Raw genomic sequence first — 23,129 nt, forward strand, 5'->3', positions numbered from 1 at the left:
CCACACACTGAGATTACGACTAGCTAGCTAGCTGGTCACTGAGTGCTCTTCTTCTGCTGCTTCTTCATCTTTCCTCCGTTTTATTGTGGGTGGCAACCATAGGCTGTACATAAAATGGACCTCATCTTGCTCGGCTCGAAGTGAGGCTGCCACAGATACTGCTCCCCCTAGTGGCTGGTTGCAGTATAGGTCAAAAGCTCTGTCTCTTTCATTCATTTGAATGGGGCTGGGGTCAAACTTTAAAAAATAAATACACATCGTACGAATGTTTCTCACATCCATATGCTGTAGTGTTATGTAGTTATTATTTGACTGTTTTGTGTCCAAGGCCTCTTTTTTCTGAAAAGTTTATTTTACGTTAGTGATTAGAGGTTAAAAAACGGGGTTTTACATCCAGGTTTACTTTGATTGAGAGCTGCCGTAGAGAGAATCTACGTAGGACCACAGGACGGTATGCTGTAGGGCGGAGCTTGTTACCGTGGAAACACACAGATTCCCTACTGCGCAGACGCTGGCTGCAGAAAATTTACAAGATGGCAGCTTCCTGGAACGGGATATTTTGGCTTCAAAACCGTACAATGGGAAATATGCATTTATATAGTCTTTGGTGGAAACCAAGCGGCAACCTCTGGTTTTAAAATATGGAGCCAATGCAGAAGTGCTAAAAACTGCAGTTCACTGAGCGCCCACTAGAGGCTGGCTGCAGAAACACAGGAAACCACATACACACCCATTCAAAGAAGACGATCTTTACAGCAGAAATAAACATGTTTACAGCCTGGTACAATAAACAGTTCAGGTCTGAAGAGGTCATTACTCTGAATTATTTTATAACACGTTATTTTTGAAGGTATTAAACTTGCGAGTTTTGCCCAAATAAGGGCATTCCTGTCTTGATTGACAGGTGTGCACCCTGTGGCTGTTAGCAAAAACCGCAAAAGGCCCACCTCTTTACCTCACACTAGCTCGGACAAGGTTAGGTTGAATTCAGCATTTCCAATATGGCACCCGCCTATGATTGGCTTCAAAACAGCGCTTCAGGAACATACGGGTGACGTCACGGAGACTACGTCCATTTTTTATACAGTGTCTGGTACCAAGGTGTCAGTATATTCAATTATGCTGCAACTGGCCTCTGAGATCCTCCTTAATGCCACTTTTTCCTTCCTGTATGCCAGTCATGCGCTTCTCCCCTCTTCCATCATGTTCCTCCTCATGTTTTATCCCTCCTCCCTCTGTCCTGTTCCATCATGCTCTCTTTTCTTTACATTCCCTGACCTCTGACACGCCATCATTCTTGCCTCAGCGGTCCTGATGGAGCAGGAACAAGCTTCGAGTGGCGGCCCTGAACACAAACTCGTCATGCGGGGCGGTGTGAGGGGGGGAGAAAGAAGACAACACAGCTTCTTCAGTCTCCTGAGTTAATATATGCCGCTCGCTGTGTCCGAGGCTCCCTCTCTGTGGCATTGCCGCCGCCGCCGCAATCAACACCAACTCCTGCCCTCGCTACACGCATCATTAGCGGTGGTAGGAAATCCTTTTCCGCTGGTCTCTTACTACTTGTTTCTGCATCGCCTAATGATGTCCCAGTCCATCCATAAATTTGTCGTTGTCTGACGCTTTGAGAAGTTTGACATGGCAGCAGGGTGCGCAGGGATGAAAGAACTCGGTGGACAGGCGGCTAAAATGTAGCAGCAGGGGAGAGAGGACATTAGAAGGAGGGGGGGGAGTACCAAACTAGTTCTGCTTAAATAGATTTCCTAATGATCCTCCTCTTGTTTTTGCATCTTCATCAAGCACATTTCCCTCCTGAGTGTTCTGAGTGAGACCGGATATTTGAGTTGGAAAAGAAATCCACAGGTTTAAAATTAGAAGTTGTGGAGTGACTTTTGTGATTGGCGCTTGGTGTGATGTTGTCGCATCTCCCTGAAACACCTCAGAGACCGGCGCTCAGATGATCTAATACACTGCTTTTTGTTAATTATGCAGCAGCACAGTACTGTATTCCCCGCTGCAGCCCTGTGGCGTCTCTCTGCATGTGTGTGGGTCTGCATGTGTGCGTGCGTGTGTGGCATTACTATTCACGAGACATAAACCGCAGCGGCTCCCACGGCGGAGGCACCCAGCGGAAACCTGGGACCCGTGACGACGCATGTGAAAATGTCACGCCACTCGTTTACTCATCCGTCTTCACTCTGTATTTTCATATCTCCCTCTCCTCCTCCCTCTTCTTTGACATACGCCGTTCTCATCCTCCTTGACGTGTGACATGAGAGACTCTGCCGTCACAGAGTCCTGGGAGAGCGCCGGGGAATAAGGATATAAGGAAGGAGGGAGACTGAACACGGCGGGTGACGGTGCACTTTTGTACTTACATGGGTGGTCGATGTTTGTGTTTAGGGTTTACATGATAACAGAATATCATACTTAGATAAGTTAAAGACAAAATAAAGAAAGATGCTGAAGGTTGAATGGGTTGCACAAAACTCCATGGAGCTCTGATCTTTTCACTTATTAATAATGTTCAATACAAAACAGGCATTATAATGGTAAATAGGGTGAAATAAGACAAATTTTCTTGAGGGCACATGACATGTATGTTTGAATCATAACGTATCAAATTGTATGATTTCCAAGTCTTATTGAATTGTATCTTGTCGTGCCATATCGTATGGTGTTTTTCTGTGTCCTGTTATGTCATTAGAACTTGTCTTGTTGTGTCGTGTTATATCGTATCCTATCTTATGTTTTTGAGTTGTCGCCTCATGACATATTGTATCTTTTTGTGTTGTGTCTTGACGAGCATGTCATGCCATATCGTATATGTTTTTTTGAATCGTGCCATATCCTATGGTATGTCTTTGTGTCGTGTTGCATCTCTTTCGTGACGTGTCATTTCATATCTGATAGTGTCTTTTTGTGTTGTGTTGTATCCAAGCAGCAAACTCCGGTCTCAAACGATGAAGCCAATGCGGAAGTGCTATAAACTGCAATACATCGAAAATCCGCTTGAGGCTGGCTGCAGAAACACCGGAAACCACATAGATATGAATGGGATAAAGACGATCTTTGCAGCATTAATAAACATGTTTACAGCCTGGTTCAAAAAACGGCTTGGCCCTACAACGCTAATCTCTCTAATGGCATACACTGTACGGGGGGTGAATTTTTTTCTAACGTGATGGTTAAGAAGATATTAAGATTATGAGTTTGCCCAAATAAGGACATGACTGACGTGACTCCCGGTCGGGAACACACAGCCATTGGCTAAGAGACTCACACTACGTCACACTCTGCCTAGTTGAGTTCCGCATTACCAATATGGCTGCTGCCGTCGATTTGCTTCAAAACAGCTCTCAGGAACAGATGGGTGACGTCAGGGATACTACGTCCATATTTTATACAGTCTATGCGTTGTTTCGTATCCTATCCTATATTTTCATGTCATATTATGTCATGTCCTGTTTGTCTTTTCATGTCGTGTCGAACGTGTCGTGCCATAGCATATCTTGTGTTTCATGTCGTTTTTAAATTTTTTGATGTCGTGCCTTGTCTTTCTGAGTCATTTCATGTCTTATCTGATCGTCCCATATCGTATTGTATGTTTTTGTGTTGAGTTGTGTCTTGTCATGTCGTATCAAATGTGTCGTGCTATATCCTGCTGTACGTTTTCGTGTTGTTTCATGTCCGATTGTATCTTTTCTTGTGGTGTCATATAGTGTTTTTTTTCGTGTTCTGAAGTGTTGTGTCGTCTCTTTTTGTGTTGCATCGAACTTGTCGTGCCATATTGTATCGTATGTTTTTGTGTTGTGTCGCGTCGTGTCCTATTGTATCTTTGCTCGTCATGTCATATCGTGTCTTTTCGTGTCATCTCATGTCGTATTGTATTTGTATCCTGTGGTATCAAGTTGTATCGTAGATTGCATCTGATTTTAATGCATGTTATTATACTATATTACATTGCATCATATTGCATGGTGTGTCATGTCATGTAATGTCCCATTTTATCATTCTGAATCTCATTCTGCTGCATCTTATTTAAAGACATCTTAGTATGCTGCATCATATCATATCGGATCAATCATTTCTTATCACTTAATACAAGTTTGAAGCCGTGAGTCTGTCTATAAAGAATCTGTTCTCTCTCTCTGTTTATTCAGTTGTTTTTTTTTATGTTTTGGGGACATTTTTTAGCACAGGTCATTGGAGACTAGTGCGAAGCTCCCGGCCAACTACAGTCTGCAAAAGTCAAGAGGAAGAGAAGAAAAGGTAGCACCCAGGTGACATTGCTGTCTCTCACCTATCTGTGTCCGTCTGCGACTGACGCTAACGGGCAACTTGTGTGTCTAGATCAGACACCGAAGACAAAGTGTCAGGATTTGCCAACCTGTGAATGAGAAGAGTCTGCTGTGGCGTGGCTGTATGAGGGCTGCAGGTATGACGGAGGGCAGAGGAGTGAGGACACATGCAGCAGGGTTTGTAAATCTGGTGACTCCCTGCAGGTTCATGAGCTGTTTTTGATATGACTGCTTCTCTTTCTTTGATACAGGCAGCTTTCCATTAATGATCTGATTGTAGGACTTTTTCTTCAAGCTCCTGAACTTTCCTTTATGTTGTTTTTAAACTAGTACAATCAGAAAATCTTGTCCTTTAACGTCCTTCTCTGTGTGTTTTCTTTGTGCATGTGTGTGATCTTACTGTGGGTCTCCGGCGTAGCTGAGCTGAGCGGGCCTGATCCCAAAATGAACGATGATGGGGAAGGTGATGACGTCTGGGTTGAACTGCTCTCTGTCCAGCTGGTCGATGCGCACAGAGCTTGGTTTCTGCAGAAAAAGGAGGTCAACACATTAATAAATATCACTTTCTACCGCCACAAGGCAGCTGTCATTCACTCCTCTCCTATCAATACCTCAAATAATAAATAATCCATACCATGGGGCAGAGATTTGGCGAGCAGCAGCGCACATACAGATAAAGTGATGTCAGACTTAGCGAGCTAACTCGTGACGCCCTTATCGGGACAAAGATTGACAAGCAACATGTCCTCAGTCGACTCCCCAAACCACGGTTAGCCTGTCAGGCGTTTTGCGAGATCAGAGGAAGGAGCTGTAGCATAAGGCGTGATGAGCTGCGCGGCAGATGGCTCGGGGCTCTGGCTCACCTTGACATTAGCCTCCGCCGCCGCCGCAGATTCGCTCGCTTGTCACAGCCTGCATACAAACTTTGATTTGAGGGCGAGAGGTCACCAGCCAAGTTTGATTTCCCCTTTAAAGCAACATAATCAGGTTTGATTGGTTTGATGGGGGGAGCCTTGATGAGTGCCCTGTTTACAACCCTGACACACACACATTGTAAATGCTAATTTATATATACAGGGGGCATTTAGCATGCGCCGCTCTTTTCACCTACACTTTACTGCATCAGAGGTGTTTGAGGGGCTGATGACATTTGTGCCCTTATTTGTTGGACATGCCACTGTGTGAAATAATCACCGGAGCATGGCGTGTTTGATTGGCATCAGAAGCCCATTATTTACTCCGGCATGTATAAGTGACCTTGACATAACACGGCCGCTACCATTGCTACAAAGTAAGAGTGAGTGAGGAGCGAGGAGCGAGGTGGCCCACCGAGCTCTGAGAGAACACTGCACTGAAAACTGGGGACCAATGGCTGTAGATCTTTTCCTGTTTTAGTTGCTAAGTATGACCTCTCTCGTCGACCTCTCACAGATTCATGTTTCAACATTTGATGCAGGAAACTGTGTTTTGTTGATTTGGGAAAGGTGTCATCATTTTTTTCTATGCAGCAGTTTCCATTATTTATCAAACTCTACTAATTTGCAGAGTTATCACATCAGACTTCCACCAGATCTGTGTTCAGTCCTTCTCTGATCTGCTGCAGGACCGCCGGACAGCTGGAGTCATGTGACCCAGGTTTTCCCCGCTGTAATCACTGAATCAAGGATTCTCCTCCTCCTCCTCTCCTCATCCATGTTGTCTTTCTGGTCCTCTGAAAACCTCTGACCTGTTAACTCCAGGCCTGGCTCCGCTCATCATGACGTTTGTTTGTTGTTGTAGTGAAGTGAAATACGATCTGGTGATAACACAGAGTGTTTTATTCTGAAAATTAACCGGATGTTTTCATTTTGTTTTGGTGAAACCTGACTTCCTGTCCCGCTCCATCTGCTCTGTTGAGATTGATGCGTCGTGCTCCGGCATCCGGCAAAAATGGAAGTCTTGTGGATCTGATCCGGAGGACTCTGACCTGCCAGATCAGAGACGCATGTTGGAACGCAACAGAGCGGATCCAGTGGAATTTAACACATTGGCTAGAATAAGGATGCCTCCCGGACGCCTCCCTTTAGAGGTGTTCCAGGCACGTCCACCTGAGAGAAGGCCCCGGGGTAGACCCAGAACGCGGTGGAGGGATTATATATCCCGCCTGGTCTGGGAACGTCTCGGGATTCCCCAGGAGGAGCTGGAAAGTGTCGCCGGGAGAGGGATGTCTGGGTCAATTTGCTTGGACTGCTACCCCCGCGACTCGACCCCGGATAAGCGGAAGAAAATGGATGGATGGATGGATGGCTTGAATAGATACCTATCAGATCCGGATCAGGTGGAATTTGGCCGTAAGGGAAGTAAAGATGAGCAAAGGAAATGAGCATTAACGGAAAGGAAAGGAACGCCAAGGGAAGGAGAGGAAAAAGAGGCTAAGGAATGGAAATTATCGCTATGGGAAGGAAAGGAAAGGAAATGGGCGCTAAAGTAAGGGAAGCCAAGGAAAGGAAAGGAACGCCAAGGAGAGGACATGATCGCTAAGGGAAGGAAAGGAAGGGAAAAGAAAGCTGAGGGAAGGAAAGGAGAGAATCAACAAACTCAAACACGTTTGTTTGAACACTTCAGTGGAGGCAGAAAAATAGAAGCCTTGTGTATCTGACCGGGAGGACTCCGACCTGCTGGATCAGAGACGCAGCCGGAACACAACAGAGCAGATCCAGTGGAAGTTAACACACTGACTAGAATAGAAACCTATCAGATCTGGAGCCGTGACGGATCAGAGACGACACCGGACACGGATCTAGTGGAATTTGGCTGTAAGTCCATCTGTGTGTAATTATCTCACTCATCATGAACCTGTAAATTTAACCCTCTAAAACTGATATCAGCCTCAGAGATCGAACATCAGCGAGGCTCTCCTGGAAGCTAGTTTGATAATCGGTCTATTCTGTCAATGGTAAATGGACTTCAAAGCTCTTTTACACCACTCGTCACATTCATCCGTTCATACCCATTCACTCACTGATGGTAGAGGCTGCTACAGTAAGGGACCATCAGTGTTAGCTAATCTCATTCGTACACATTCACACGCCTCTACACAACAGAGGGAGCAATTCAGGGTTCAGGGTCTTGCTCAAGGACACTTCGGCATGTGACTGCCGGAGCTGGGATCCAACCGCCAACCTTCCAGTTGATAGACGACCGACTCTACCCACTGAGCCACAGCCGCCCCGCCTCAATCATCCCTTCAATAAAAATAACTGGATTAGGGATATCCGTTCCCTTTGTAAAAATCGAAGAGTTACTTTGAATATTCTCTCATTTTAAAAGTACAATTTTTCAGCGTTTTCACCAGTGCCTGGTTGTAATACGGTATTCCCACCAGACAGTGGCTACAGAGCATCTTAAAGCTGTTTGCTAACCACATTAAATAACAGAAGAAGAAGAATGCTAACTGCATTAAATAGCAAAAGAAGAAGAAAACATTGGCGACAGTTTCTGAATCTCACACTACTGCACACGTATTTCCAGAGACTGAGCATGGCTGTAAAATGTAAACACACACGCCACGATGCTACGTCACAGAAACACCGACATAAAGATGGAGTCCTGGAGCTGGTTATCGGGACTGCCACACAAACGGGACATTAACAGGCCAGGTCTGGGGGGTGATTATTGGAATAATCGTCATATAGATGCAAATGATTATCAAATAGTACTTTGGCTTGAAAGCCCATCCCGGTTTATAAGCATGTTACTTTATAGATCTTCTATTTTCCTGTTAATTCAGTATATTTTGGATGAAAAGAGATAATCAAAATGTCAAATACTTCCTATAATCTCACATTTCTCTGTTTCTAAATGTGTTATTAGAATAACAACTGAGGGCTGAAACAGTCTGTCTGCTGCAGCCCTGTTATAGGTTGTTTGTGATAAAAGGTAAGAACTGGGAATGTCATTAAGTCACTTATAAATATTAATTAGTCATTAACTAAATGTTTTAACACAGTGTCTCTTGTTTCTTCACTTAAAAGCTGAGTTAAATGATTCAACACTAACCACCAAACTCTCTCTAAGGAACCCAGAGAGTGACACGGGAGTTAACCACAGCTGACCACTTCTCCCTGATGCTTCTATTTCTCCCCACACACAGTAAATCTCTATCCACGGCCTTTTTAATAGACCTATTTTGACTGGCAGACCAATCTTGAACTTGGTCTAGGGATGGAGGACTATTATACACCCACCTATGTGGAAACCCTGACAGCAACAATTCAGCCCTGCCAGGAGGAGCAGTTGACTCAATAACTCACCCACGCCAAAGGTTACACAATCATATTCGCTGTTCATATGCAACCTTTTAGCTAGCAATGACATCTTCACCTTTAGCCAGACACAATTACTGTACATCCTTTAAAATATGGGCCAGACAGGAAGGTTAACCAACTTGATCGTGACATAAAAGCTACGGCCCGAGTGGTGTTGGTGACAGCAAACGCCCTTGGGGATAATAGGTGAGGTTGCTAATGTCACGGGCTAACAGGAGCAGTGTTATTCCTGCGGCGTCGGGGGGGGTTGGAGGGTGGGTGCAAGGGACTGCCCTTGAAAAAAGAACTAGACAAGGCCACCGCCTGTCCTGACAGAGACGCTGAGGCCTCACCATGCCCGGGTTGGTGACGATCATGCCCTTGCACTCCTCCGCGTATTTCTGCCACTCCAGCTCCTCCCACTGCAGCATGTCTGCAATCTCCTCCTCGGGGACCAGCGGCTTGCTGCTGCGCAGGAGGTAGAGCAGCACCTGATGCATGGACAGCACCTCCTTACCTCCATCTGAGATAATTAACAGACATAAAAAAAGACACAGAGATTAAATCCATGTGCACACAGGAGCTTAAAAACACATCCACGAGGTTCCTAACATCACCAGGGATTTGCAGAAGGAGTTGTGTTTTTCTGAAGACACAGTTTATGGATTTAAACAAGTAGTGACATCATCCACGAGGTAAAAAAGGATGCACGGTGTTTAACATCCTTGACCCAAAATACAGATTGATGTACGAGGAAGTTTTATTTTGAGGCTGCAGCTGCCTTTTTCATGTGGATTGATCGGCTGGCTATGTCCATAGAAGGATCTAGAAGTCTGTGAAATGTCAAAAAATGTGGAGAGAGAGCTCATCGCAGTTTCCCAAAGCCTAAAGACTCTTAATGGACTTCTTTAAATACAGAGAGAGACAGTAAATTCTCACAAAAGGATGCCATTTCTGCATAAATTAAGTTTTCTTTCAATCTATTGTCACTTAAAGCCGGTTTACCCTCCCTTACCTCCTCAAACTTTGTGTTTCTGTTGCATGACATACTTTGGAAATGTCCCTTTTCTTTATCTGATCATGCATAAGTAAAAAAAAGAACAAATGCATTCATATATTGGAAACTGCAGACAGTTTGAACTACAGCCGGGCACATGCATGCAATCCAGCAGGTCAAATATTGCCCGTTTAGGATGCACAATGTTTAACATCCTTGATCCAAAATACAGATTGATGTACAAGGAAGTTTTGTTTTGAGGCTGCAGCTGCCTTTTTCATGTGCATTGATCTGCTGGTTGTGTCCATCGATGGATCTAGAAGTCTGTGAAATGTCAAAAAATGTGGAGTGAGAGCTCATCACAGTTTCACAGACTCTTAATGGACTTCTTTAAAACACAGAGAGAGAGAAAATCCTCACAAAATGACAAAAGTTCTGCAGAAATTAAGTTTTCTTTCAATCTATTGTCACTTAAAGCCGGTTTACCCTCCCTTACCTACTCAAACTTTGTGTTTCTGTTGCATGACATACTTTGGAAATGTCCCTTTTCTTTATCTGATCATGCATAAGTAAAAAAAAGAACAGATGCATTCATATATTGGAAACTGCAGACAGTTTGACCTACAGCCGGGCACATGCATGCAATCCAGCAGGTCAAATATTGCCCGTTTAGGATGCACAATGTTTAACATCCTTGATCCAAAATACAGATTGATGTACGAGGAAGTTTTATTTTGAGGCTGCAGCTGCCTTTTTCATGTGGATTGATCTGCTGGTTGTGTCCATCGACGGATCTAGAAGTCTGTGAAATGTCAAAAAATGTGGAGGGAGAGCTCAACACAGTTTCCCAAAGCCTAAAGACTATTAAGGGACTTCTGTAAAATACAGAGAGAGCAAATCCTCACAAAATGTTGACATTTCTGCATAAATGAATCAATTTAAGTTTTCTTTCAATCTATTGATACTTACAGCCGGTGTACCCTCCCTTACCTCCTCAGACTTAGTGTTTCTATTGCATTAAATACTTTGGAAATGTCCCTTTTCTTTATCTGATCATGCATAAGTAAAAGAAAGCACAGATGCATTCATATATCTGATACAGCAGACAGTTCGACACGAACACAGAGCTACAGCCGGGCACATGCATGCAATCCAGCAGGTCAAATCGAGCCCGTTTAATAGACACTCATGCAAAATTGATTGACCTCCATTTAGCAGCGTTGAAATGGACACACAAATATCCACTCTCCCTCTCTCTCTCCTGGAAATGCATTAAAAACAATATCAAATGCATACCCACACACCCCCACAGTAACTTTCCAAACATTATCATGCTCTCACTGTAACTCCCCGTCTCCTCTCACTCTCAGCCTCGCCACAGATCACATCACAAACATCGGATTGGACACTTTTTTGTTCTGCTTTTGTAAAAAAAAAAAAAAGGCAGATAAGTGTTTGTAGCCGACTAAATTGGGAGAGCTGGGAGGGAAATTGTTTTTTGATGGAAAGAAGGTAGGAGGCACGGCTGTCATAACAAAAACACTGTAGAGGGATGATGGAGCACCAGCACCATCATGTGTAGTAAAGATGAACACCATGCAGGGGACACGGCAGCCGAGGCACTGAGAGGCAGTGTGCAGGGGAAGTGAGTGAATATAAAGGGCAGCAGTACGCAGACATAACGATATACAGCTTCTCTTTTAACACACACTGTAACGTGAATCCTGTGCATCGGCTGACCAGCAGGGGGAGACAGATAACAGCATGTTCTAGGCACATTTTCTGGACTCTCACCTGGTAAGAACCGGACGAAACGGGGCATGAAATGGAACTGCTGGCATCCGGTGGACTCGTTCTCATCTTCAGGACCTGGAAGGGAAAGCAGATAAATACAGGTGTTGGTGTTGTGTGTTTAAATGCTTCTTAAGCAGGTGTTTACAGAATGTATGGTTGAAAAGGTCACAACAACTGTGTTCTCAATCTGAGTTAGAATCCATGGGAAAGTAGAATAAAATGCTCGTCAGGATTCAGGATTCATTTTCTTAAACATCTTATTATTTTTTTTAGGGTTTTTCACCTTTATTAGGTTTGACAGCTGAACAGAGAAAGATGATATGGGGAGTGGAGGGTGGGGGATGACATTCAAGATTCAAGAAAGCTTTAGAAAGAACACCAGTACTCAACAACAAGAGAGTAAGGGCAATAAATATAGAAACCTAAATCTAAATGAAAATACAATCTGTAAATATATACTATTTAAAGACATAGGCAAAATTGCCTAAGCCAGAGTGAACATTTTAAAAGAGTTCACATTTTAGCATAAGTGTACACATTTTAGAAGAGTGAATATTCTAGCAGAAGAGTGCAGATTTTAGCAGAGGAGTGCAGATTTTGGAAGAGAGTGCACATTTTGGCAGAGGACTGCACATTTTAGGAGGGTGAATATTCTAGCAGAAGTGTGCACATTCTAGGAGAGAGTGCACATTTTAGAAGAAGAGTGCACATTTTAGCAGAAGACTGCACATTTCAGAAGAGAGTGCACATTTAAGGAGAGAGTGCACATTTTGGCAGGAGTGCACATTTTAGTAGAAGAGTGCACATTTTAGCAAACTAATGCAAATTTTACCAGAGGAGTGCATATTTTAGAAGAGAGTGCACATTTAGTAGAAGAGTGAACAATCAGCAAAGGAGTGCACATTTTAGTAGAGTGCTTATTTAAAGCTGCTGTGAGGAACTTTTGTTTTGTATCGATTCTGGCGCCCCCTTGTAGACAAAGTGATACCTCTTATCTCTTGTCCTAAACATGCAAAAGTAGTGTTTTCAACAAAAACCTCATCCTGTTGTCTTTTAACAGTCAACTTTATAAGGCAATGTGATTATTTACCATGAAAACAGTCAAATAAAGGCTGTTTCTGAAGCGAGATGTCCATCATCTGGTCTGAAACCTACCCCTCAGGGCGGTTTCAGGCATTTAAAATGACAACAGAGGAGGTGTCAGTGTTGCTGCTGATGGTCTTGTTTGCTATTGAAGGTCATAAAGAGGCATCAGTATCATTTTCAGTCTGTTCCTCGGCCAATTCAAAACTCCTCACAGGGCCTTTAAGCAGAGAATGCATATTTTGTGGGAAGAGCGCGCATTTTACAAGAGGAGTGCACATATTAGAAGAGAGTGCACATTTTAGCAGAGGAGTGCACATTTTAGAAGAGAGTGCACATTTAAGGAGAGAGTGCACATTTAAGGAGAGAGTGCACATTTTAGAAGAGAGTGCACATTTAAGGAGAGAGTGCACATTTTAGTAGAAGAGTGCACATTTTAGCAAACTAATGCAAATTTTACCAGAGGAGTGCATATTTTAGGAAAGTGCACATTTAGTAGAAGAGTGAACATTCAGCAAAGGAGTGCACATTTTAGTAGAGTGCTTATTTAAGCAGAGAATGCATATTTTGTGGGAAGAGCGCGCATTTTACAAGGAGTGCACATTTTACAAGGAGTGCACATTTTAGAAGAGAGTGCACATTTTAGCAGAGGAGTGCACATATTAGAAGAGTGCACATTTTAGCAGAGGAGTGCACATATTAGAAGAGAGTGCACATTTGAGCAGAGTGCACATTTTATTAGAGGAGTGCACATATTAGAAGAGAGTGCACATTTGAGCAGAGTGCACATTTTATTAGAGGAGTGCACATATTAGAAGAGAGTGCACATTTTAGCAGAGGAGTGCACATATTAGAAGAGAGTGCACATTTGAGCATAGTGCACATTTTAGCAGAGGAGTGCACATATTAGAAGAGAGTGCACATTTGAGCAGAGTGCACATTTGAGCAGAGGAGTGCACATTTTAGAAGAGAGTGCACATTTTAGCAGACATGCAGCAAAGGATGGAAGCTGGAAGTGGAACCAAAGACCACTCTGGGGCTGAAGCTCTGTGCATAAAGTTCTCACTTAGTACAGCTAGATGTTTATTGTGTAAATAAATGCTTTCTTTTAATCATACTGTTAAAATGTTTTGTTATTTATGAGACTCTATGATATTGTGATGCAAGGCTCAGTTCATTAAACACTTGTCAAGGTAGATTTTTTTAATTCATCTACACCATGTTACCCATTCAGGGTCACAGGGGTCCTGGAGCCTATCCAAGCTGCCATTGGAGGAGAGGCGGGGTACACCCAGGGCTGGTCTCCAGCCTATCACAGCTCTCAACCATTCTCACACACGCTCACATCCACAAGCGGTTTGAGTGAGCCATCAGCTTAAATTGCATGTTTATGGTCTGTGTGAGGAAGCTGGAGTACCTGGAGAGAGCCCATGCATGCACGGGGAGAACATGCAAACTCCACACTGAAAGGCTCTCTTGCCTCAGGGCTCAATTCCTGCACTTATCTGACATGCACCACTTTCAATACCCAAGAAAAAATAACTTGTGAAAGTAAAGCTGCAAAATCTCTTCCATGAAAGCGGCCTCATCATCTTTGTTGGACTCGTACCTGTCAGGTTCCAGTCGTACAGCTCCAGAATGTCCTGGAACAAATATCCAGCAAACAGCTCCAGGCCTTGGACGCAGTAGTTCTACCCGCAGGGACAGAGAGAGAGAGGGAGAGAGAGGAGGTGTGATGTGAGCGTACAGTACAAGGAGGAGACTCAAAAAAAAAAGCTGCTATGAAGAGTACCATAATGTAGATACGACTGATAAGCAAATCCGGTTCTGTAACTTTATCACATAAGCCAACTTATAGATGTAATCAGAATCTCTTCTCCCTCTTCTACGAGGATTAGCACCTTGGCTCACCCAGGCACCGAGGTGTGAGGGTTACACGTGGCTCAGCTGCGCTCAGACTCAGCCGTTTGAGATAAAAACAAAAAAGGGGTGAGAAAGAGCCGGGGAGATAAAGCGGGGTTTTACCGACCTCCGGTGTCATCTCCTCTATGAAGTGGATGGTGTAATCTATGTTGAAGCGGATCACACGGCACAATGGGATCTGTGATGATGAAAGGGACAGAGGACGAGAAGAAGAAAGGACAGGCCGACTCATTACCACGGCGTTAGGCAGAGGTTACAGCTTTTCAAGGAAACTCATTAAAAACTCATCGACTTATGTGAAGATCCAGTGAAATGGACACGAGCATGTGTAAGGAAAGGTGTGCATCACATAGTCACAGGTACAATAGAAGCAGGAAGTTACAAAGAACAAGTGATCTGTGGCTGTAGTTCCTTCAAAGTTTTCAGGCGTCTCTACTTTATATTAAAACAAACATAAAGTACAGATCAGAGAAAAGGAAGAGGACATCTTAGCAGCCTGCTGTGTGCACATGTATAGATATATGATTATCTCGGTTTAGTCTAAATGGCTTCCTACAGTGTGTGAGGACGCTTTTATTTGATTAGAGCGAGTGCTTAACATGTTCTGAAGCTCTAATGTCTCAGAGGAACGTCGCATTAATCATTAATTAGTCATTATTTAACATGTGCTGCATCATAGCTGTACATTCTTGTTCTTTTCTCTCATGTTGTTGCACTTATTTGGATGTAAATCACCTGCAGTACCAAATACAGCCACAAGGCGGCGCCTCCTTTCTGTTTTGTGTGTATGATGGAGAAGTTGTTACCCTCAGAGACTCCGTGTTGTCACGTTCAGGCCTAGAGAGGATTCTCATGAGTGATGAGTGGGTGCAGGTCATGTTCTGCTGCTCATGTGGTGAATACAGTCATCTGTGAACTCTCTGATGTTAACCTGATATCCTGGGCTTTAGCTAACTGCTGAAGACCGCTAGCTCCCTCCACCTAAAGGCTCATGTTACTTCTACTACTACTAGAATTACTACTACTACTACTACTACTGCTATAATTACTACGACTACCAGTATTCCTACTATTAGTCCTACTACTACTATTACTTCTATTATTAGTCCTACTACTACTATTACTTCTATTATTACTACTACTATTACTACTACTCTACAACTATTAATATTGCTACTATTATCAGTGATAATAGTAGCAATATTAATAGTTGTAGAGTAGTAGTAATAGTAGTAGTAATAATGGAAGTAATAGTAGTGACAATTTATCACTACTATTACTACTACTTCTAATATTACTAATACCAATTGTATTACTAGTATTACTACTTCTATTATTACAACTCAATAACGAATTAAATAACTATTACTACTACTAGTATTACTACTGTTATTACTACTACTCTACAACTATACATATAACTACTATTACTACTACTTTTATTATTACTACTACTAATTTTAATATAACTAGTATTACTACTACTACTACTACTATTACTACTACTTTTATTACCACTAATTAACAACTATTAATATAACTACAATCATAACTACTAGTATTACTACTATTATCACTACTATTATCACTACTTCTATTATTACTACTACTCAACAACTATTCATTTAACTACTGTTATTGCTACTTCTATTATTGCTACTACTATTATATAACTACTAGTATTACTACTAATTCTATTATGACTACTACTACTTATATTACTACCACTCAAAAACAATTTATATAACTACTATTAATACTACTAGTATTCCTACTATTATTACTACTACTCTACAACTATTAATACTACTTCTATTATTACTACTACTACTATTTTATACTACGAAAAATCAACTGGAATTGTTGGAAATTTGGAAAAAACCTGGATGACTGAGAACCTTCACAGACATCTTTGTTCATGGTGTTTCATGGCTGCGGTTTATTTTCCAGTCAAGTTGTAAAGTAGCTAAGTTTCCTTCAGTCATCTGTTGCTGCACATTACTGTCTATTCACACATCCCACTTGTTATATTAAAGCAATTACAGACTCAATGATGTGCTGCTATTTCAAATGTTAGCACACTGAGAGTATTGGATTATTGTGTTAGATGTTTTCTCTTGTCCCTGCTGGTTGTTTACCTGCTCTAGCAGAGTTATGGAGTTTAGACTGCACATTAATCTTTCTACATCACTGTCTTAGATACTATTCACTTTTTTTATACTGTTAAGTTTGTTTGAAGATTTGAAATGAGTCAATGAATGTTTAGAAGTATGACTCAGCATTTTCTGTGGTCTTACATTGTGTTTTATTGTCTGTTTGTTGATTTAAAATCCAAGATCCAGTTTGTGCTTTGTTGCAGTTGGAGAAGAGTCAAATTCAGAGCTTCTACTATCTCACTTTTAATCCGATAAACATCTCGAATCACAGTGTTTGTAATTCCACTTACGTAAAGATGTGTGTACTTGGCGCCTCTAGTAAATAAACATGTGTAACCTTTAGGCAGACAAGTGCAAACACTCCCACAAATCAAGCCTCCACACACACACACACACACACGCACACACACTCTTGGAAATGAAGTAACTGAAATCTCACTAAATAGATAAGCCTGCTCCTCTGTGTTTAATCTCCCCTGTTACACGGTCTTTGTTGTGTGAGCGCTAGGGTCCATTTTAAGAGATTAACCTGGGAGACACATTTATTCTCGCCCATCCCAGCCGTTAACTAGCAGGGGGGCTAATATCACCACGCTCCGAGGCGCCTAATCCCCAACGCTGCCAAGAAGCGTTTACCCCAGCTTTTAACAAGGGCTGCTTAAATTATCCAGTTCAAATCATCCCTAATCCTCCAGGCTCTTCTCTTCAAGCTCAACGGATATTGACTGAGTAGTTTATTATTCAAACATGTGAGGGGGGGGAAGTAGACACTGATGACACACACGTGTTTCCAGACGCACAAATATTCACACTTTGAGCACATTTGGAAGAAATTCCGTGGCACCCACGTATCGATTCTCTCCCTGCTTTTAAACCTCCTCCTCCTCCTTGGGAATATAAAAGTCAAATGGCTGCAGAAAAGAGACGGTCCTTTCAAGTCCTGACCTCTGTAATGTTCGATAGTCACTGATGGGGCCTTCAAAAGTGAGAGAGAGGACTCTGCAGCAAGGTCAGCGCGGTGAGAGCACCACTTTGTCTGAGGAACAAAGAAGCCGACCCAAAGCAGAAGCCCATTTGAAGTTATTTTTGAGGAGAGTGGAGTTAAAGGAGGAGGAGGAGGAGGAGGAAGAGGAGGGTTTTTTTTACTCAAATGCTGACCTAAATTATACAGCGTGTGTAGCCGGAGCAGACGTGTGGAGGGAGGACAGATCGTATGTGGTAACAGAGCTGACTGAGCAGAGGAATAAAACTATCAGTGACCTTTACACAGCAGAGCTTCATGCGTACACGTCACACAGAGAAGAGAGAGCAGGGTTTAAATGTTGTGTTGGAATAAATCAGCATGATAAGAAGTTAACAAAAACATGTGGGAGAAAAAACATCTTTGAAGCTTATTTTAAAATTTCAAGTCCGACCCATGTCCCATCTGTTATAATGGAGCAAGCCACCAGGGGGAGCTCTAAATGTTTTGGCCTCACTTTTAGGGAGCTGTCCATCTTTTCAGGAATCAAGGAAATAAATTGTAAGTCTTTCATGTCATTCCTGATACAGGAGCTTTTGATTTGAGCGTCTTGTTGTTGTATAAATAGAGATATAATGAAGAGTAAAATGTTTATTTTATGAATAAAAATACAGGGTTGGTAAAAGGTGAATATTCTCTCCTTAAAAACATCATCTGTCTTTGTTTAAAGGGTTTAAAATCTAAGGAAGGGTATTGCATTCACATGAGAAATAGATATTAAGCTCTGTTTTTCTGAAATAACCAATTAAATATCTGGAAATTGCTAGAAAAGTTATTTCAAATGATTAAAAAATTCTGCTCTATTTTACCAAATTAATGTGATTATTAACTCAGAATCAAGAGATTTCTTTTTCAGAATAAAAAGGAATATCAGATTTTTTTTCCCCGAATTTAAAGGTAATTATTTCAGAATTAACATTTTTTTTTTTTTTTTATAAAAAGAAAATTCAGCTCTTTTTTTCAGAAATTAACAAGATAATTATTTTGGAATCAAAAGTGTTTTTTTCTGAATAAAAAATACAATTCTGCCCTTTTTTTTCTAATTAAAAAATTATCTCTGAATTAAGAGATTTTTTTTTTCCAGATAAAAAATTTAAATCAGCTCTGTTATTCCAAATTAAAAAGATACTTAACTCGGAATTAACATACTTTTATTTTTCTTTGAATTCAGCTCTTTTTTTTTCAGAAATTCACAATATGAGTATTTTAGAATCAAGAGTTTTTTTTTCTTTTTTTTCAAATAAAAAAATTAGAATCTCAGAATTTAGAGAATATTTTTTCTGGATAAAAAAAATCTGCTCTGTTTTTCAATATTTAAAAAGATAAATATCTCAGAATTAACATAACTTTTTTTCTGAATAAAAAAAAAAATAATTCAGCTTTTTTTTCCAAATTCATGAAATAATTATTTCAGATTTGCTCTAATTTTTTTTTGGTCCTAAAAAAAATTTTGCCCTATTTTTCTGAATTAACCACATACCAATACTGTAAACTCCCAGCAGCACCTGAAGGCCACACAAGGAAGTAAACATGCCCTGTTTCTTCAGTTTAATCCTGTTTTGAGTATTTTGAGTTGAAGACACTGGGAGATACTCGTGTCTTTAAGTTACATAGACGTATGCAGGCACCTGGGGACTTTGCAGTTGTTTAGAGGTAAAGCAGGACGTTACAGCATCTCCACGATGCATCTGAAATGCATTCAAGCTGCCTGCATGGTGACTCAAGACACAATCCAACAATTGCTGAAATACTTGATCCCCAGGGAGTGCAACTGAGATTAAAATCGTGTATAGAAGTTGTGATAAATTCTGCAAACTCTCCTGTTTCATAATGTGAATACTGTTGGAATATAGGTTGCACAGTTTGCTTTTGGGGGGCACCTTTTTATGAAACTTGCAACTTTTTGATCAGCAATGTGCCGTTTCTGTGCAGATGTGTAGCTCTCTGGATTCACTGCCCATGACCAATTTGCAGACACTTGCCACTAAAAATAAGAAACAGGAAATCTAAAAATAGTGTTCAATATTTAGACTCTGACCCTGACCCTTATATGAAGTCTGAATAAAAGCAGGCTTACGTTTGTGAGAGGAGTGTGTGAGAAGAGAGAGAAGCCTTCAAACAGATACTCATGGTCATCGTACTCGATCACAGTCGGCCTGTCGGTCTGAAACAGAGAACAGCAGGAACACTTTAAATTAAACACACAGACACAGAACACACAATGTGTTTTAATCTCATTCAGGTTAACATTTGAGTCGTTATTTAAAGAGACAGAGGCGTACCAGGAAGTTTGTGGGAGGCGACACAGTGATCCTGTAGTGGAACAGTTTCCCAGAGTTGTTGTTCATCAGACGGCACTGTTTGACCGACTGAAAGAGACACACACACACACATCTTATTTTACGTTACATTGATCACACCTACAAGTTTATTACACATGCAAGAGAAGCTATGTTACAAAGATTATAAGAACAATTTAAGGGCAGATGCTGTGAAGCCTTTTTCAGCTTCTCCTGTTTTCTCTCAGCACCAAACAGTGGAGTAAAAAATGATCCTGTCAGAGAGAAAGTTTAGTCTTGGAGAAATGATGCTGATACTGTGTTTACTTATCTTTACAGATAAAAACTAACTCAGAGAAATGATCCCAGACAAACTCTTCTCTGCACAGACGCACTGTTCGTCTCGCCTGGAACACAACTGAATATATAAACACTTAACTTATTCACATGATGCTGAAATGACTTCTTTTCTGTTTGTTCTGAACTCATAAACAGGAGGCAGACACATTTAGTCCAGACTCAGATCATGATTTATCTCATTAGGTCTCTGAAGGCTGTGTCGATATCAAAAACCAATCATGTCTCTGATAACTGTTCTCATATCCATCGTCTAAGCAGTAACTACAAGCTTAGTTAATGTCCTTTAAACAAAAACAGTCACACAATTGATTAATTTAGATTAATTTTACAGCCTTAATCAAAGTGTTCATCATGTTCTGGCCTTTGTGACTTATTTAACTTTACTGATTTAGATCTATTCATTTACTGTTGGAACTTTTCAGTCTTTTTAAAGTTTGATCAAGTGTTTCAAACTTTTGTTTAAAGTTTGAATTTGTTTGTTTCTATTTTAGATTAGATTGGATTAGATATACTTTATTGATCCCTTATTATTATTATGATCCAGCAGCTTACAACATGGGACAGGGGAATATAACACTGTAATAACATTGTAAAATAATAATAACAATAATAATAGTGTTATAATAATAACAATGAAAATTAAACAATGATGATAATTAAATAATATTATTAAAATGTGGTTACAATAATCAGTTTAATACTAGTTGTAATTATTATTTGATTATAATAATAATAATGATCAAAAATATATATTAATAATGAAACAAATAACAGTTTTATTTGTCGTTTATTATTAAAGCTTCTGTGAGGAACTTTTGTTTTGTATCGATTCCTGCGCCCCCTTGTGGACAAAGTGATACCTCTTATCTCTTGTCCTTTACATGCAAAAGTAGTGTTTTCAACAAAAACCTCATCCTGTTGTCTTTTAACAGTCAACTTTATCAGGCAATGTGATTATTTTCCATGAAAACAGTCAAATAAAGGCTGTTTCTGAAGCGAGATGTCCATCATCTGGTCTGACACCTACCCCCTCAGGGCGGTTTCAGGCATCAAAAATGACAACAGAGAAGGTGTCAGTGTTGTTGCTGATGGACTTGTTTGCTATTGAAGGTCATAAAGAGGCATCAGTATCATTTTCAGTCTGTTTCTCAGTCAGTTTAAAACTCCTCACAGAACCTTTAACAATAATGATTATTTTTACTATTATCATAATATATATATTAATCATTTGAATTAGAATTATTAGTTATTATCATTAGCATTTTTTTATAATTAAAAAAAGTTATAATATTGGTTTACATTACTTATAATAATAATCAATATATGCATTACCATTAATAATAATTATTTAATGACATTTGTATTATCATTATTATTATATTTAGCAATAATAATTAACAGAGTTAGTTATTATTAATAATTATTATTAGTAGTAGTATTCTTATTATATTAGTATAATAATTTGACACTTTTAATAATGTTTTTTTATTATTTATGTTATCGATTATCATAAGCATATTATTTAGATTTTTTTATTTTTTTTTTATCATTAATATTATATAAAGGTTGAATAAAGCAATTATTACAGGTATATACAATATGTACACTTATCTCTTATGAATAGATAAGGAAGGACTGTCTACATGTTTGTTTGAAAGAAGCTCCATTAATAAAGCTGAGTCAACTTAAGATGAGTTATCTTCACAAACTTGATAAGAGTTTATATATATATATATATATATATATGTTCAGCACTCTGACTCACCTCTGGAATCTAAAAACACTCCATGAATAAATCTGCCATGCTTTTCTTTGTCTATAACAAACATGTGACAGCTCCAGTCAGGAGGCTGGTGTTAATTTACCTCTCTGAGTTCTTCAGGATCAAAAAAAAAAGGGAGAAATGATCAAACCTGTCTTCCTCTTCAGACGTTAAGAGTTTAATAAACCTCAAATTAAAGTGTGAAATCACACCCCATGATAAACACCAGGTTGAAAGGCTAATTTTTAGCTGTGATGAGTCACAGCGGTCAGCAGCAGATTCCTTCATGTGGGAGTTTTTCCTCCACAACACAGGAGGGCCTGAGAGTGAGTCACGATAAGAAGAAATCTCAGCACCTGGTGGAATAACCGATGAGTCACAGGTACAGTTCAACTCTCATGTCAGATTCTTCCTGGAGTAACACCATCATTCGGTTCTATGTGATGATAAAATCTTATTGTCCCTTTAATACAATGAGGACCCGCCACTGTACGGAGAGCACATTGGAACAACGTCCTTGCCCCCCTGTGGCAGCGCTCCAAGGTTATGAAAGTGTGATTTATTCGCAGCGTGTCGTACCTCTTCCCCTGGGTAGATGCTGTGCCGGATCCCCGTACGTCTGGCCTTGGCACTGCACTTACACAAGGGGCCATCATTCATCTGGACGGAGAGAAAATACGTAAATCAGACACAACCGATTCACACGCCATGTAGAGCGAGGAGGCTGCTGCACATTTCACAAGACTGCAAACTTCATTCCTTCCCTTGCAGATCTGAGTTTTGACTTTGTCCTGCAAAAACAAAGTCTTCAGTAATCTTTGAGCGCCCCCAAAAACTGCCCTTGCTGCTCCTTTGTGTGCAAGACCCCCTCCCCCCCATTAGTGCATGTTCACAGGGTCCTGTTTGTGCATGTTCGAGTGTGTTTCTGCAGAGTGACAACATTGATTCTCCCTCTCAGGTATTGATTAAATAAATACATAAATCCATTGATCACTGATTTCCAATATTTACTGAAATGATTTCAGAAGTCTCAGAGAGGACGCTGACCTTTGCCCTCTGAATGAAACAGAAGCGTGGATCGAAAAGAGTCTCAATGTTTAGAGTGAATGCACAGTCATCAGTTTCCCATCATGCTCTCTTGCTCTACAGGATGATGATGATGATGATGAT

At 40.7% G+C, this 23,129-nt stretch overlaps 1 protein-coding gene across 1 annotated transcript in view; it reads right to left on the reverse strand.

The window, feature by feature from the left end:
* drosha (drosha ribonuclease III) overlaps positions 1–23,129 on the reverse strand; it is a 185,543-nt gene that overhangs the window by 153,350 nt on the left and 9,064 nt on the right. Inside the window, 8 exon segments of the mRNA XM_034706399.1 lie at positions 4,699–4,823; positions 8,938–9,107; positions 11,376–11,450; positions 14,068–14,149; positions 14,488–14,559; positions 19,636–19,722; positions 19,841–19,927; positions 22,539–22,619. Of these exon segments, the coding sequence (XP_034562290.1) occupies positions 4,699–4,823; positions 8,938–9,107; positions 11,376–11,450; positions 14,068–14,149; positions 14,488–14,559; positions 19,636–19,722; positions 19,841–19,927; positions 22,539–22,619 (779 nt within the window).

Source organism: Notolabrus celidotus, chromosome 17 (genome assembly GCF_009762535.1).
Source record: "Notolabrus celidotus isolate fNotCel1 chromosome 17, fNotCel1.pri, whole genome shotgun sequence".
NCBI lineage: Eukaryota > Metazoa > Chordata > Actinopteri > Labriformes > Labridae > Notolabrus > Notolabrus celidotus.